Genomic DNA, 15,000 nt, shown 5'->3' with positions numbered 1-15,000 from the left:
CCAATAGGCTCATCATGTTGATCTCCAGCTCCAGAGGGTCCTATTCTATTGGCAGTACTTCTTCTCTACAGGGACTAGACAAGCTGTGTGAGTGTGTGCATTTGCACATCCGTGTCAGCAATGGGTGCAACTTAAAGTAGCTGAATGCATCCACTAGAAGAGGTGTCCACAAACTTTTGGACACATAGTGCACCTACCTAGAAGTTATAGTACCTCACACTGTCACACACTTACACACACATGCACACTTCAAAGCTAGCTGATGAGAGCGGTATAAGCTGCTTTTCTGAATTTGTAAGCTTTTTATGAGCAACACACACACACACACACACACACACACACACAGAATTTTTGAGTAATATTTCTGATGTCGCGCTCGACACTGATTTTATAATCTGCAGCGCGGCTGGAGCAGAACGTCCCCCGTTCACCGACGTTTACGACTCTGAGCAAAAGCAGCCTTATCAGCCTCCGCACCCGGACTTTCATTTACTCTGCATCCAAATAATAACCAATAAAGTCTCGCGCTCGGCTCCGGCACCGGCTCCGGCATCATCGGCTCACTGAGAGTTTTAATAGGCTCTCTAATTACTGTTTATTTTGGTCCATCCTCCAAATTCAGCTCTTCCTCAGCTCTTCCTCACTGCAAATCTGACCCGACACCTCCTGATGGCTGAGCTTATTAACACTGAGAAATCCGGGCCTAGCCCCGTTTGTAAGTGTGTCCGTGTGGAAAAGCCACCGGAACAGTTCCCCTCGATGCTCAGAACCGCTCAGCTCATTGGAACCGGATCATCAGTGTCAAAAAGCAGCGTTAAGAATTGAGGAAGAGCTGAATTTGGAGGACGACCCAAAATAAACAGTAATTAGTGCAGCCTATTAAAACCCTCAGTGACCCGACACCGCCTGGTGGGTGAGGTTACTAACACTGATGATCCGGTTCCAATGAGCTGAGCGGTTCTGAGCATAGAGGGGACTTTTTCGGGTGGCTTTTCCACACGGACGTGGTTAGGCCCGGGTTTCTCAGCACCGTAATTGGGGTCACAGTAATGTTTGGTGGGAGGGCTTAATGATGAAGGGGTCAGCAGTGTGCCGCAGGATGCCGGGTCTTTACATTTCCAGTACAGTTCTAATGAGAACAAGAACAGCTGTTCCCTTTCAGCTCTTCAGCTGCACTGATCATTAGCGTGGCGACAAGTACACTTTAGCAGGCTTGAGTCGGCTACGGGCCTCGCTCAGCATCGCTACTGCAGCATTAGCACAGCCCGGCTGATGGCTCGTCCTACAGGGCTACTGCAGCATTAGCACGGCCCCCCGCAGAGCTTGTTTGTTAGCATGGCCTAGCATTACCTTTTGCTAGCACATTAGCTTTGATGTTGGACAAGGCCTGTAGCCACCATGCTAATGCCGTGGTAATGATGTGGGACGAGGCCCAAAGCCGGCGTGCTAACGGCGTTGTAGCAATGTTGGATATTTTGCCTTGTCTGACTGGAAGCAAGCTCCCAGGGCTGACCCTAAGATGGACCTGAGTGGACAGATGTTCCTACAAGGGCTTTGGATATAGCGCCTGCCTGCTGTTCGCTGCGTTTGGAGTGGTAATAGACTCAGAGGGGCGGTGGATCCCAGTAGCGTGACTCAGACCCACTCTTACACCTTCACACTTCCTCAGAGCTGCCCCGGGGAGAGCTCTTCACACCGCCCAAAGAGAGAGAGAACGACACCCGCCCAGGCTGGAGAGAGACATGACGGGTGTGGAGTTCCATTGCTACTAGCAGAAACACCACACCACCCTTCTGTACAGACTGAAAAATAGAGCTTTAAAAGGAAGCCTTTTGGTGCTATACCATACGGACAAAAGTATTGGGACACCTGCTCATTCACTGTTTCTTCTGAATCAAGGGTATTAAAGAGCTGATCCTGCTTCTGTTGGAGTAACTGCCTCTACTGTCCAGAGAAGAAGACTTTCTACTAGATTCTGGAGGAGGAGCATTGCTGCTGTGAGGATTTGATTGCATTCAGCAACAAGAGTGAGGTCATGTCAGGATGTTGGATGATTGATCACCAATCCAACACATCCCAAAAGTACTGGATGGAGCTCCTCCACCATCATTCCAGAGAACACTGGAAAAGTTCTTCCACTGCTCCACAGCTCCTCAATGCTGGGGGGCTTTATACCCCTCTAGCCCACGCCTGGCATTATTAGACAGCATGGTGCCGATAGGGTCATGATGTTGATCTGCTCCAGAGAGTCCTATTCTATTGGCAGTATTCTTCTACATCTGTGTCAGCAATGCAGTGGCTGAATGCATTTGTTAGAAGGGGTGTCCACAAACATTTGGACCTACAAGTTACAATATAGCACCACCATCAATCTGGAGAAACCTTAAACCAGGCAAAGAACCGAGCTCCCTGATCCACTAAAATAGGGTTACAATAGGGATCTATCCCAAGCTGGAGCTCACCTGATTCCACTGCTCAATCAGTTGCCCTCACCCTTCAAACCCTGATACCCCCATATGAGGTGAGCTCCTGGTTGGTTCCATTGAAAACCTGGAGCCACACCAGGCCCAAGACCCAAGCACTAAGATATACCTGGAATAGCCCCACTGGACCAGGTCTGGACACCCCTACCTATGTACCCATTCATACCCACAGCTATCCATACCCATACTCATCCATACACATACCCATACCAATCCATACCCGTAACCATCCATACCCATCCATACCCATACTCATCCATACCCATATTTATCCATACCCACACCTATCCATACCAATCCATACACACCCCTACATAACACCAAGAGAGTGTGTGTGTGTGTGTGTGCATTCTGAGTCACGATATCAGAAGGTCTCACCTTAGAGCAGATCTGGTGCAGGCTGGCAGCGATAGCTTCCGCAGGACTGTCACACTGGAAGACGTGACATTTCAGCACACGCGTGTTCTTATCCCGGGCCACGTACGCGAAATCTCTGAACGAGGAGGAAAACAGAGGCCCTGTGATTTCACATCGCAAAATTCCTCCTGCTTCTTTCACTGAGGTTCACAATACACATAAATAAATAAATAAATAAACAAACAAACACAAATCCTGAGAATAAAGGCGAGATCAAAGCGTTCAGTTCTGTGAAAACAACAACAGAGAGGGGGAAACGAGGCTACGCCGTAAACCACATCCACCCTGGGATTCCGCACACCAGCACCTGACAAAACTGGGTTCTTCAGTTTATTTTCTCCCTGCTCCCAAAGCGGCATCAGGGCGGGAAGACGCATCCAAACAAGCAGCGGCCCGACCTCCATTCTGCCTGTCAAAGGTTTGAGAACACCTCGCTTCCTTTCCGGGTTCGATCTTTCTCAGTGTTCATCCTCAGCGCAGTAGGAAAACGTAAACACTGAAAGCTGGCATCCATGACACCTACATAAGCCGCTCAAGCCAACTGACTTTAACCTGCACAGACTTTTATAAAGGCTTATATCAACAAGCGCCAGCAGTCGTAACACGCGTCACTTCACCTGACAAAGCAGCCTTTATGACGTCTGGCGCTTACTGGAATGAGCCTTTTGAAATTATAAGGGAGGTTAATGTCAGCTTCTACACCCATTCATACCCATGCCCATTTATACCCACACTTATCCATACCTATGCACATGTATATACCAATGTTCATCCATAACCAACTATTACTTACTATCTCTACCAATGACTATATATTAGCTATGCCGATCTTCCCTCAACTGTATATATATATTCCTATGCCCATCCCTTCCCATGACTGTACATAAATACCTATGCCCATCCCTACGCATCACTGTATATTTACCTATGCCCATCCCTACCCATGCCTGTATATATATCTATGCCCATCCCTACCCATGCCTGTATATATATCTATGCCCATCCCTACCCATCACTGTATATATACATATGCGTATCCCTACCCATGACTGTATATATACATATGCCTATCCCTACCTATCACTGTATATATACCTATGCCCATCCCTACCTATCACTGTATATATACATATGCCCATCCCTACCCATGACTGTATATATACATATGCCTATCCCTACCTATCACTGTATATATACCTATGCCCATCCCTACCTATCACTGTATATATACATATGCCCATCCCCACCCATGACTGTATATATACATATGCCTATCCCTACCTATCACTGTATATATACATATGCCCATCCCTACCTATCACTGTATATATACATATGCCCATCCCTACCCATGCCTGTATATATACCTATGCCCATCCCTACCCATCACTGTATATATACCTATGCCCATCCCTACCCATCACTGTATATATACACATACACAATCACTACCCATGCCAGTATATATACATACACAATCCCTACTCAAGCCTGTATATATAAAAGTGGCCATGGCCGGAGGCATGCTGTATGTGTGTGTGTGTGTGTGTATGGACCTTGGCTTTATTGCTGCAGTCTCTACTCCTATTTATGACTCTATTACGCAACATGCCTCTCCCTAATTGTGCACACACATTTACAGTCGATAACCGTGTGTGCAGGGGAGTGTGTGTGTGTGTGTGTGTAGATTAAAGATAGTGAAGAAGCTGCACGTGAAGGTGTGTGAGTGTGTGGAAGCCTGTGTGTGTGTGCATGAGATTGAAATTAGAAAGGGACGTGAGTGCAGGAGGGACATGTGTGTGTGTGTGTGTGCGTGTGTGTGTGTGTGTGTGGAGAGAGAGAGCTGTTTACGTTCTATTACTGCGCTTCCACTGGGACACATTCTCATTACAGCTCTACACACCACTGCTGTTTGAGAAGCAGACCGCGCACACACACACACACACAAACACACACACACACACACACACACACATGCTATGCAAGTATCGGAATCACATAGTTCTCATCCATACTAGGTGTATACACACACTATGTGTCCGAATGTTTGTGGACGACCCTTCTAATGAATGATTGAGCATTGAGCTGTGGAACAGTGGAAGAACTGTGTTCTCTGGAATGATGGTGGAGGAGCTCCATCCAGTACTTTTGGGATGAGTTGGGGAGTTGGGGATGATGAGGTGGGGTGGTGATCAATAATCCGACACCCTGAGCTCACTAATGCAGGAAAGGTTGTCGTCTGATGACTCTTCAGGAGTCGCTGCACAGTAGAACAGTGCTCCACCGCTCCACAGTCTGCTCGATCTTCCTAAAGGTCTTAATACTGGTCACTGGGAGTAAACGGTCTGCAGCTGTGGAAGTTCTCTCTCTGAAAATCAGAGCTAATAATATCCTCCAGTCACACAATGGAAGGTGACCTGACCAGTTGAACCCACGCTGTGGTTCTGCACTAGTGATTTAGATGATGACCTCGAGTTGGAGATTTCAAAGACAGAGAGAGCGCGAAGGGGGGAGGGAATACCAAGGCCTTCGGTTCTCAGCGATTAAGCAATTTTTCTTCATTCGTGTTAGATAAATCCTGTTAGAGTCTAACTGTGTGTGTGTGTGTGTGTGTGATTGGAATCCAATCAGTTAGGCCTCCTAAATCAATTATGTTGCTCCATTTCATTTAAATGAGTCAAACTTGGCATTAGCCGACATTAATCAACATGCTTGACTTTGCATTAATTTCCCTCCTTTCTTCTTTGTTCATTCCGCTTTAATTAGCCATTCATCTGCGCGCGAAAACAAAAAGGTCGTCCTGCCTGCCATGATGTAAATGAGAGAAGGGAGAGAGGAGGGGAGAGAGAGAGAGAGACTGGCAATGTAAATTATGTAAATGCTTTTATTTTCTATGGAGGGGTGGTGCTTGTGCTATGGACATTTATACTCAAATCCACCTGGGCCCGTTCATTCCCATCTGTAACATTCAAACATCCTCATACCCAATTAAACCCATCCCACCCATCATATACCCATTCATTCCCATGTCCATAACCACACTCATTCTTTCACATACACACCTATAGCCACACACATCCACACTCATCAATACCATCCATATCTGTTTATACCCATTTGTCTATACCTATGCATTCCCATCTATACCATCCATGCCCATACCAATCAATACACATTCCCATCCATATCCATCCATACCAATCCATACCCGTAACCATCCATACACATACCATTCCAATCCATACACATACCCATACCAATCCATGCACATACCCATACCAATCCATACCCATACCTATCCATACACATACCCATACCCATCCATACCCATACCAATCCATACACATACCCATACCAATCCATACCCATACCTATCCATACACATACCCATACCAATCCATACCCATACCAATCCATACATATACCCATACCAATCCATACACATACCCATACCAATCCATGCACATACCCATACCAATCCATACCCATACCTATCCATACACATACCCATACCCATCCATACCCATACCAATCCATACACATACCCATACCAATCCATACCCATACCAATCCATACATATACCCATACCAATCCATACACATACCCATACCAATCCATGCACATACCCATACCAATCCATACCCATACCTATCCATACACATACCCATACCCATCCATACCCATACCAATCCATACACATACCCATACCAATCCATACCCATACCTATCCATACACATACCCATACCAATCCATACCCATACCAATCCATACATATACCCATACCAATCCATACACATACCCATACCCATTCATACCCATACCTATCCATACACATACCCATACCCATCCATACCCATACCAATCCATACACATACCCATACCAATCCATACCCATACCTATCCATACACATACCCATACCAATCCATACCCATACCAATCCATACATATACCCATACCAATCCATACACATACCCATACCCATTCATACCCATACCTATCCATACACATACCCATACCCATCCATACCCATACCAATCCATACACATACCCATACCAATCCATACCCATACCTATCCATACACATACCCATACCAATCCATACCCATACCTATCCATACACATACCCATACCTATCCATACACATACCCATACCAATCCATACCCATCCCTATACCCATCCATACCCATACCAATCCATATCCACCCATACTCATAACTGCTGGTACCAATATGATTTCAAATACACACACACACACACACACACACACACACACACTGTCTCTCATTAGAGCTCTCAGACGGTTTCTCTCTGATCAGTTATTATTCATCAGTGTTTTATAGTTACAGCATGAAACTCCAACAGCCTGCACCATCTGTCTGCAGCTATCTACAGCACACACACTCACACACACACTCACTCACACACACACTCACTCACACACACACACACACACAAGCTAAAACTGTTTTTCTTCATCATCTCTTTTGCATACAACTAAACGTATTAAGCAGCTGTTCTCTCCAACAGCATCCAGAGCCTGCAGCTCACAGAGCCACAGCAGCAGACCAATCACGTTGCTCAGATGTTCGTATGTCACATTGGATGTGTCTGAGGGATATGTGTGTTCTGTTTGGGTGGAGACGTAGTCACTATTTGTGGTTGACCAACCAGCTGATGGAGTGGGCTGAGGGGTGAGGAGGTTCAGGTGATGTCATAGCAACAGAGTCAGCAGATTTAAACCCCACTGAGGGCTCGTGGGTCTGGAGCTGGGTCCGGAAGCCTGCCGCTGTAGGAGGTGTGTGAACAGCACTCAGCGCTGTGGTCCGATGTGAAAAGCCTGGTAGTGTGGTCGGGGTGAAAATGCTCAGATGTGGTTTAGCAAGCCTATTTACCACCCTGTTATTTGACCTCAGATTTAAATACATTTATTTTACACATTCATTTGACCAGTTTACACCGTCACGGTGGCAATGTTTTTCAGCACTGTAACAAATACACTGTAATTATTTTTGTAATTATTCCAGGGCACTGATGCTGTCCGGCCACGAGGCCCCGTTCTAACACACACATGTCAAAACCTTCAGCTTGCTCCTTCAGAAGTAGTCCATTGTGGATTTTGAGGTGTTTAGGTTCATTAAGCTAATCATTATCCTGATCATTATCCTGATCATTATCCTGATCATTATCAGCTTTTTGCAGATGGTGAGATGTTTGATGAGTACTTCCAGAATTTGCTGGTGTTTCACTGAATCCATTCTTCCCTCGACCAGTGAAACGCTCCCTGTGCCACAGGCTGCAACACAACCCCTGTGCTTAACAGTTGGAGAGGTGTTCTTTACATGAAATTCTGAAATTCTGCACAGAGGGTATAAAAGTGCTTCTCCAAACATACCTTTGATCACTGCAGCCAAAAAGTATTTAATTTAATTAAGTTTAGTTTAGTTTAATTTTGTTTAATTTAATTTTGTTCAGTTTAATTTAATTTAATTAAGTTTAGTTTAGTTTTGTTTTGTTTTATTTAATTTTGTTCAGATTAATTTAATTTAATTTCATTTCATTTAATGAATTTTAGTTTAGTTCAGTTTAATTTTTTTTGGTTTTTTATTTAATTTAATTTTGTTTAATTGAATTGAATTTAATTTAATTTCATTTAATTTAATGAGTAAATAGTGCAGGACAGAGACATGCAGATAAAAGAACTACATTTCTAATGAGAATGAACAGGAGCTACTACAACACCATCCATTATACCTCACACACACACACACACACACATGCCCACAGAGCAGCAGTCTCAGCAATATAAAGACACCCTGAGAGCAGATAATGGGCCCTCGGTGTGTGTGTGTGTGTGTGTGTGTGTGTGTGTGTGTGTGTATGTGTGTGTGTGTGTGAGGATCAGTCACGGTCGGCGGTCATTAGACTAATGCGGCTGCTTAATTACCCTCCAACACTGTAAAGTTGTTTACAGCGCCGGTACATGACTCGCTCGCCCGCTCTGCTGCATCTCACCTCCCGGACTGTAAATCATGCCACACTACGTTACCCATGAGCACCCTCTCACCCCTCCTCACACTACATTACCCACAAACTCCAGCCTGATTAGCTCCAGCACAACATCAGGGGGCCTGACCTAATGACCGGGGCCCTCAGGGCCTTGAGGGAAACGCAGAGGTGTGGTCTGATTGGACACTGGGTCTTGCCACAAGAGGGCGTAAACATGCCTGCCCTGCTGTCCCAGGCTGTCAGAGGCTACTTTAGGGTAGTGTACCTCTTGGTGAGAGAAACCGGGACTGCGCTGGACTGGAACCGTCTCACCTTTAGCAACGGAACCTGGTTCTGTTTGGGATCCGACGACGATCGGGTTCGAGTACGGAGGCCTTGTGGTGAGAACTTCAGTGCTGTCCTGCGACACTGTCCCAACTGCTGCTGTGGAGACCCAGGGAGCCATCGCATTGTGGCCGCCAGCAGGGCCGGCCCAAGCCTTTATGGGGCCCTAAGCAGATTTTCAGATTTTGGGGGCCCCCTGTACCACCACCTCAGCACCAGATGCGTCATCATTCCAATACTCTGAAGTGCCCGGGCCTTTATCGACCACCCAAGCGGCACATATCCTGGTGCTCTTGGGGGCCCCCTGGTGGCGTTGAGGCCTTAAGCGGCCGCGTATTTCGAGCATCCATGGGACCAGCCGGGATGCAAGCTTCAGCAACCTATGAGAATGCCACGCGGAACCTGTTATGCATCCGTATCCAACCACATCTCATCTCGTATCCAGGCTAGAGGCGGCCCAGTTTCCCCCAGTAAACCAAAAGGTCAAGATCTCCCATTGGTCAGGCCTTCAGGAGCTGGACTGAAGGTCTTACATGTCAGACTAAACATCCGTTAGCAAGCGAGGAATCCATCAATTCAATACTGATTTGATTGGGAAGTTCTAATTCTGAGAATCAACCCTCACCCTAGACCCTCTGGAGGTTCTAGATAGGCAGTGAGTGTGAGCAGTAGGGCAGAGCAGTTTTAGACTGGATCTAAAGCACCCGGCTGACTGTTACGTTCACCAGAGCTGCGGAGGTAAGGCCTGAAGCTGCGCAGTCGGCACATTAGCCACGAAGCTGCACCACAGCTGCACTTCCACACATGCAAATGAGCCCTGCAGAAAGTGCTGCAATAGCACTACAGCAGAGTCTGGGTCTACCATGGATACCAGTGGAGTTCTCAAGAGATGAGAAGCAGTGTAGGTTCTGCCTCCTTAACAGTGTATATGCATACATAAATGGACAAAAGTATTGGGACACCTGCTCTTCTTCTGAAATCAAGAGTATTAAAGAGCTGATCCTGCTTCTGTTGGAGTAACTGTCTCTACTGTCCAGAGAAGAAGACTTTCTACTAGATTCTGGAGAAGGAGCATCACTGCGGTGAGGATTTGATTGCATTCAGCAACAAGAGCGTTAGTGAGTAACAGTTCACTGAGCTCGAGGTGTGTACTCCAGATCTCTGCCACTTACACTAAATTGAAGGATATGATTCAGGGTGGCCTGGATAACACACCCACACTCACACCCACACACACACACACACACACCCACACACACATACTGTACCAAATTCTACTGACTACAGTCTTTTCTGGGGTGAGATTTATAGACCATTAGACACATAGAGAGACAGCGAGCTAACAAGAGAACAGGGGCGAGCAATTCATCAGAGAGAGATAGAGAAAGGGGGGGCGAGAGAGATCAGAGAATAAATTCCGAGCCAAGAGTGAGAGAGTGGAGCGAGTGATGGAGAAAAAGAGATGAAAGAGAGAGAGATGAGAGGAAAAGCAGAAGAACAAGAAAGAGAAGGGAATCCCCTTTTATCCTGCAGAGGAGTAAAGTGTGTGTGTGTGTGTGTGTGTGTACAGTAAAAGGTTAATAGCATGCATCTCCCATACAGGTGTAATGTCACTCGCCCTGTACAGCAGGACACTGATCGTAAAAGGGCAACGCTGCCAGAAACCACAGCCATATATCCACATATTTAAATACGCTTTATGGACAAAAGTATTGGGACACCTGCTCATTCAAAGTTTCTTCTGAAATCACGGCTATTAAAAAGAGCTGATCCTGCTTCTGTTGGAGTAACTGTCTCTACTGTCCAGAGAAGAAGACTTTCTACTAGATTTTGGAGGAGGAGCATTGCTGTGAGGATTTGATTGCATTCAGCAACAAGAGCGTTAGTGAGGTCAGAATGTTGGATGATGATCACCACCCCACCTCATCATCCCCACCTCCCCCAACTCATCCCAAAAGTACTGGATGGAGCTCCACCACCATCATTCCAGAGAACACAGCTCCTCCACTGCTCCACAGCTCCTCAATGCTGGGGGGCTTTATACCCCTCTAGCCCACGCCTGGCATTATTAGGCAGCATGGAGCCAATAGGGTCATGATGTAGATCTGCTCCAGAGAGTCCTATTCTATTGGCAGTACTTCTTCTCTACAGGGACTAGACTGGACTCTTTTACATGACTGTGTCTCTGCTCTCAGAACATGATCTGCCTCCAGCACTGCCTGCACGATTTCAGCATTCTGGAGAGCGACAGAAACTCTCTCTCTCTCACACACACACACACACACACACACACAGATGCGTGATGAAGGTAATCTATATTTTAAATGTGTTTATGTATTTATTGGCGCCCCCTGCAGATCTGCTGTCAGACTGATTCTGACTGAAGTGTCGCTTTAACGAGAGCAGAGCCGGCGACACACACACACACACACACACACACATACATACACCGCCTCATCTTCCCGGGTTTACACAACACACACAAACCCTGCTCGCTGTCTCTCACAAACAAACAAACACACACACACGTCTGCCTTTCTTGCTGTGTGTGCGTTTGTGTGTGTGTATGTGTGTGTGTGTAACGCAGCTCATGTAAACCTGAAACTCTGACATTCACTATAAAACACTTACAGCACACACACACACTCTACCTCTCCCACGCCTCTCTCTCTCTCTTCTTTTTACCTCTCTCTCCCCATCCCTCTCTCTCTCTCTCTCTCTCTCTAGCAGCCCTGCCTCTCTCTCTCTCTCTCTCTCTCTCTCTCTATTACTATTTTATAAATGAAGCGAGCACGTCTGACACATTAAACCATGAGCTGCACGCAAGCATGCATCTGTGTGTGTGTGTGAGAGAGAGAGAGAGAGAGAGAAAGAGAGAGAGAGTGGTAGAGAGAGCACCTTGTGGTGAACCCATTCTGTCTTCTTGAACCGCACTTCCACCAACACACGCACTGCGCGACCCCCCCCCCCCACACACACACACACAGACACTGTTACAGTCTGATTAACTCACGTAAGCACATGCTGAGGAAGAAACATTGCATATCTGTGAGTGTGTGTGTGAGTGTGTGTGTGTGTGTGTGTGAGCCTGTAGGTCACTCTGAAGCTGTGCTTCAGTAACACACACTGTTTACACTGTAGGTTAAACAGCCACTGACACAACAGCTTTCAGAGAGGTGTGAGACACACACACACACACACACACACAAACACACACACACACATACGCATGTCAGATTTCTGTCGAGTGTTTTAGCGCTCAGAGTTGATTTCTCACTCTCAGAAGCATGAAGCCCCCAAGCAGGCAGACAGGCGTCTCTCCATTCAGAGGAAAAACCCCAAACTGTCAACAGACAGACAGAGAAGAGACTAACAGGGGAAACCTGAGAGATATATACTATCAGTTATATATAACCACACATCCAACACACCACACTATAATATATACAGACACCAAATACACTATATACACCAAACTCACTATATACCCTAAAACACTACATACACCAAATACACTATATACACAAAATACACTATATACACCAAACTCACTATATACCCTAAAACACTACATACACCAAATACACTATATACACAAAATACACTACATACACCAAACTCACTATATACCCTAAAACACTACATACACCAAATACACTATATACACAAAATACACTACATACACCAAACTCACTATATACCCTAAAACACTACATACACCAAATACACTATATGCACTAAATACACTATATACACAAAATACACTATATACCCAAAACTCACTATATACCCTAAAAACACTACATACACAAAATACACTATATACACAAAACTCACTATATACTCTAAAATCACTACATACACCAAATACACTAGATACAAAAAAATACACTATATACACAAACTCACTATATACCCTAAAATCACTACATACACCAAATACACTATATATACCAAACTCACTATATACACCAAATACACTATATATACCAAACTCACTATATACACCAAATACACTATATACACAAAATACACTATATACATCAAACTCACCATATACACTATATACACAAAATACACTATATACATCAAACTCACCATATACACCAGACTCATTATATACACCACTCACTATATACACTATATATACCAAACTCACTATACACACTATAAACATCAAATACACTATATACACCAAACTCACCATATACACTATATACACCAAACACACTATATACACTGTATACACCAAACTTTCTATATACACCAAACACACTATATACACTATAAACATCAAATACACTATATACACCAAACTCACTATATACATCAAACTCACCATATACACCAAACTCACTATATACACCAAACTCACTATATACATCAAACTCACCATATACACCAAACTCACTATATACACCAAACTCAATATATACACACTATATACACCAAACACACTATATACACCAAACTCAATATATACACCAAATCCATCAAAACTCACTATATATACACCAAACTCACTATATACATCAAACTCACCATATACACCAAACTCACTATATACACTATATACACCAAACCCACTATATACACTATATACACCAAACTCACTATATACACTATATACACCAAACACACTATATACACCAAATCCATCAAAACTCACTATATATACATCAAACACACTCTATACACCAAAAACACTATATACACCAAACTCACTATATACACTACATACACCAAACTCAACATATTCACCAAACACACTATATACACTAAATACATAAACACTCACTTCATATACACCAAACACACTATATACACCAAATACATAAACACTCACTTCATATACACCAAACACACTATATACACCAACCCTATATACACTATATAAACCATATACACTGTATACAGTGTACACACCACACTATATATACTGCTATAGTGTTTATGGCCCATAGTCCGAGTACTGCACTGAGGCAGGTAGGAAGGGAGGGAGGGAGTAAGGATGCAGGGGGAGAAGCAGAAAGGTGTGTTAGTTGCTGATGTAGCACAGGTGGAGGTGCTGGAGCTCTGCCCGACTCTACAGCTGCAGCTTCTCTCCTCCGTCCTCTAAAGCTTTCCCGTCTCCTCCTCTCTCATCATCTACCCCTCTCTGCTCCTCCTCTCTCATCATCTCCCCCTCTCTGCTCCTCCTCTCTCATCATCTCCCCCTCTCTAAACCTCCTCTCTGCTCCTCCTCTCTCATCATCTCCCCCTCTCTGCTCCTCCTCTCTCATCATCTCCCCCTCTCTGCTCCTCCTCTCTCATCATCTCCTCCTCTCTGCTTCTCCTCTCTCATCATCTCCCCCTCTCTAAACCTCCTCTCTGCTCCTCCTCTCTCATCATCACCTCCTCTTATCTTCTCTCCCTCTGCTCCTCTCTCATCATCTCCTCCCCTCTGCTCCTCATCTCCTTCTCTCATCTCCCCCTCTCTGATCCTCCTCTCTTATCTCCTCCACTCTGCTCCTCTCATCACCTCCTCTTATCTCCTCCACTCTGCTCCTCCTCTTTCCTCTTCTCTGCATCTCTCTTTTCTTCTTTCTGTCTTTTCCTTAACACACTCTCTCTCTACCACTGTCTCTCTCCCACACTCTCTCTCTACCACTGTCTCTCTCCCACACTCTCTCTCTACCACTGTCTCTCTCCCACACTCTCTCTCTACCACTGTCTCTCTCCCGCACTCTCTCTCTCTAACACTCTTTCTTTACCTCACTCTACCAT

General features: G+C 45.1%; 1 protein-coding gene across 6 annotated transcripts in view; it reads right to left on the bottom strand.

Annotated features, from left to right (window-relative positions):
• The window catches only part of apbb2a (amyloid beta (A4) precursor protein-binding, family B, member 2a), a 39,672-nt gene that overhangs the window by 11,059 nt on the left and 13,613 nt on the right, over positions 1 to 15,000 (bottom strand). For all 6 annotated transcript variants that reach the window (XM_072693264.1, XM_072693269.1, XM_072693267.1 and 3 more), the window contains exon 9: positions 2,862 to 2,976. In XM_072693264.1, coding sequence (XP_072549365.1) covers positions 2,862 to 2,976 — 115 coding nt within the window. The remainder of the gene's footprint in view (positions 1 to 2,861; positions 2,977 to 15,000) is intronic.

Source organism: Salminus brasiliensis, chromosome 12 (genome assembly GCF_030463535.1).
Source record: "Salminus brasiliensis chromosome 12, fSalBra1.hap2, whole genome shotgun sequence".
In the NCBI taxonomy this organism is placed as follows: Eukaryota; Metazoa; Chordata; class Actinopteri; order Characiformes; family Bryconidae; genus Salminus; species Salminus brasiliensis.
The sequence above is the reverse complement of the archived record's forward strand: the minus strand, read 5'-3'. Positions and strand labels throughout refer to the sequence as shown.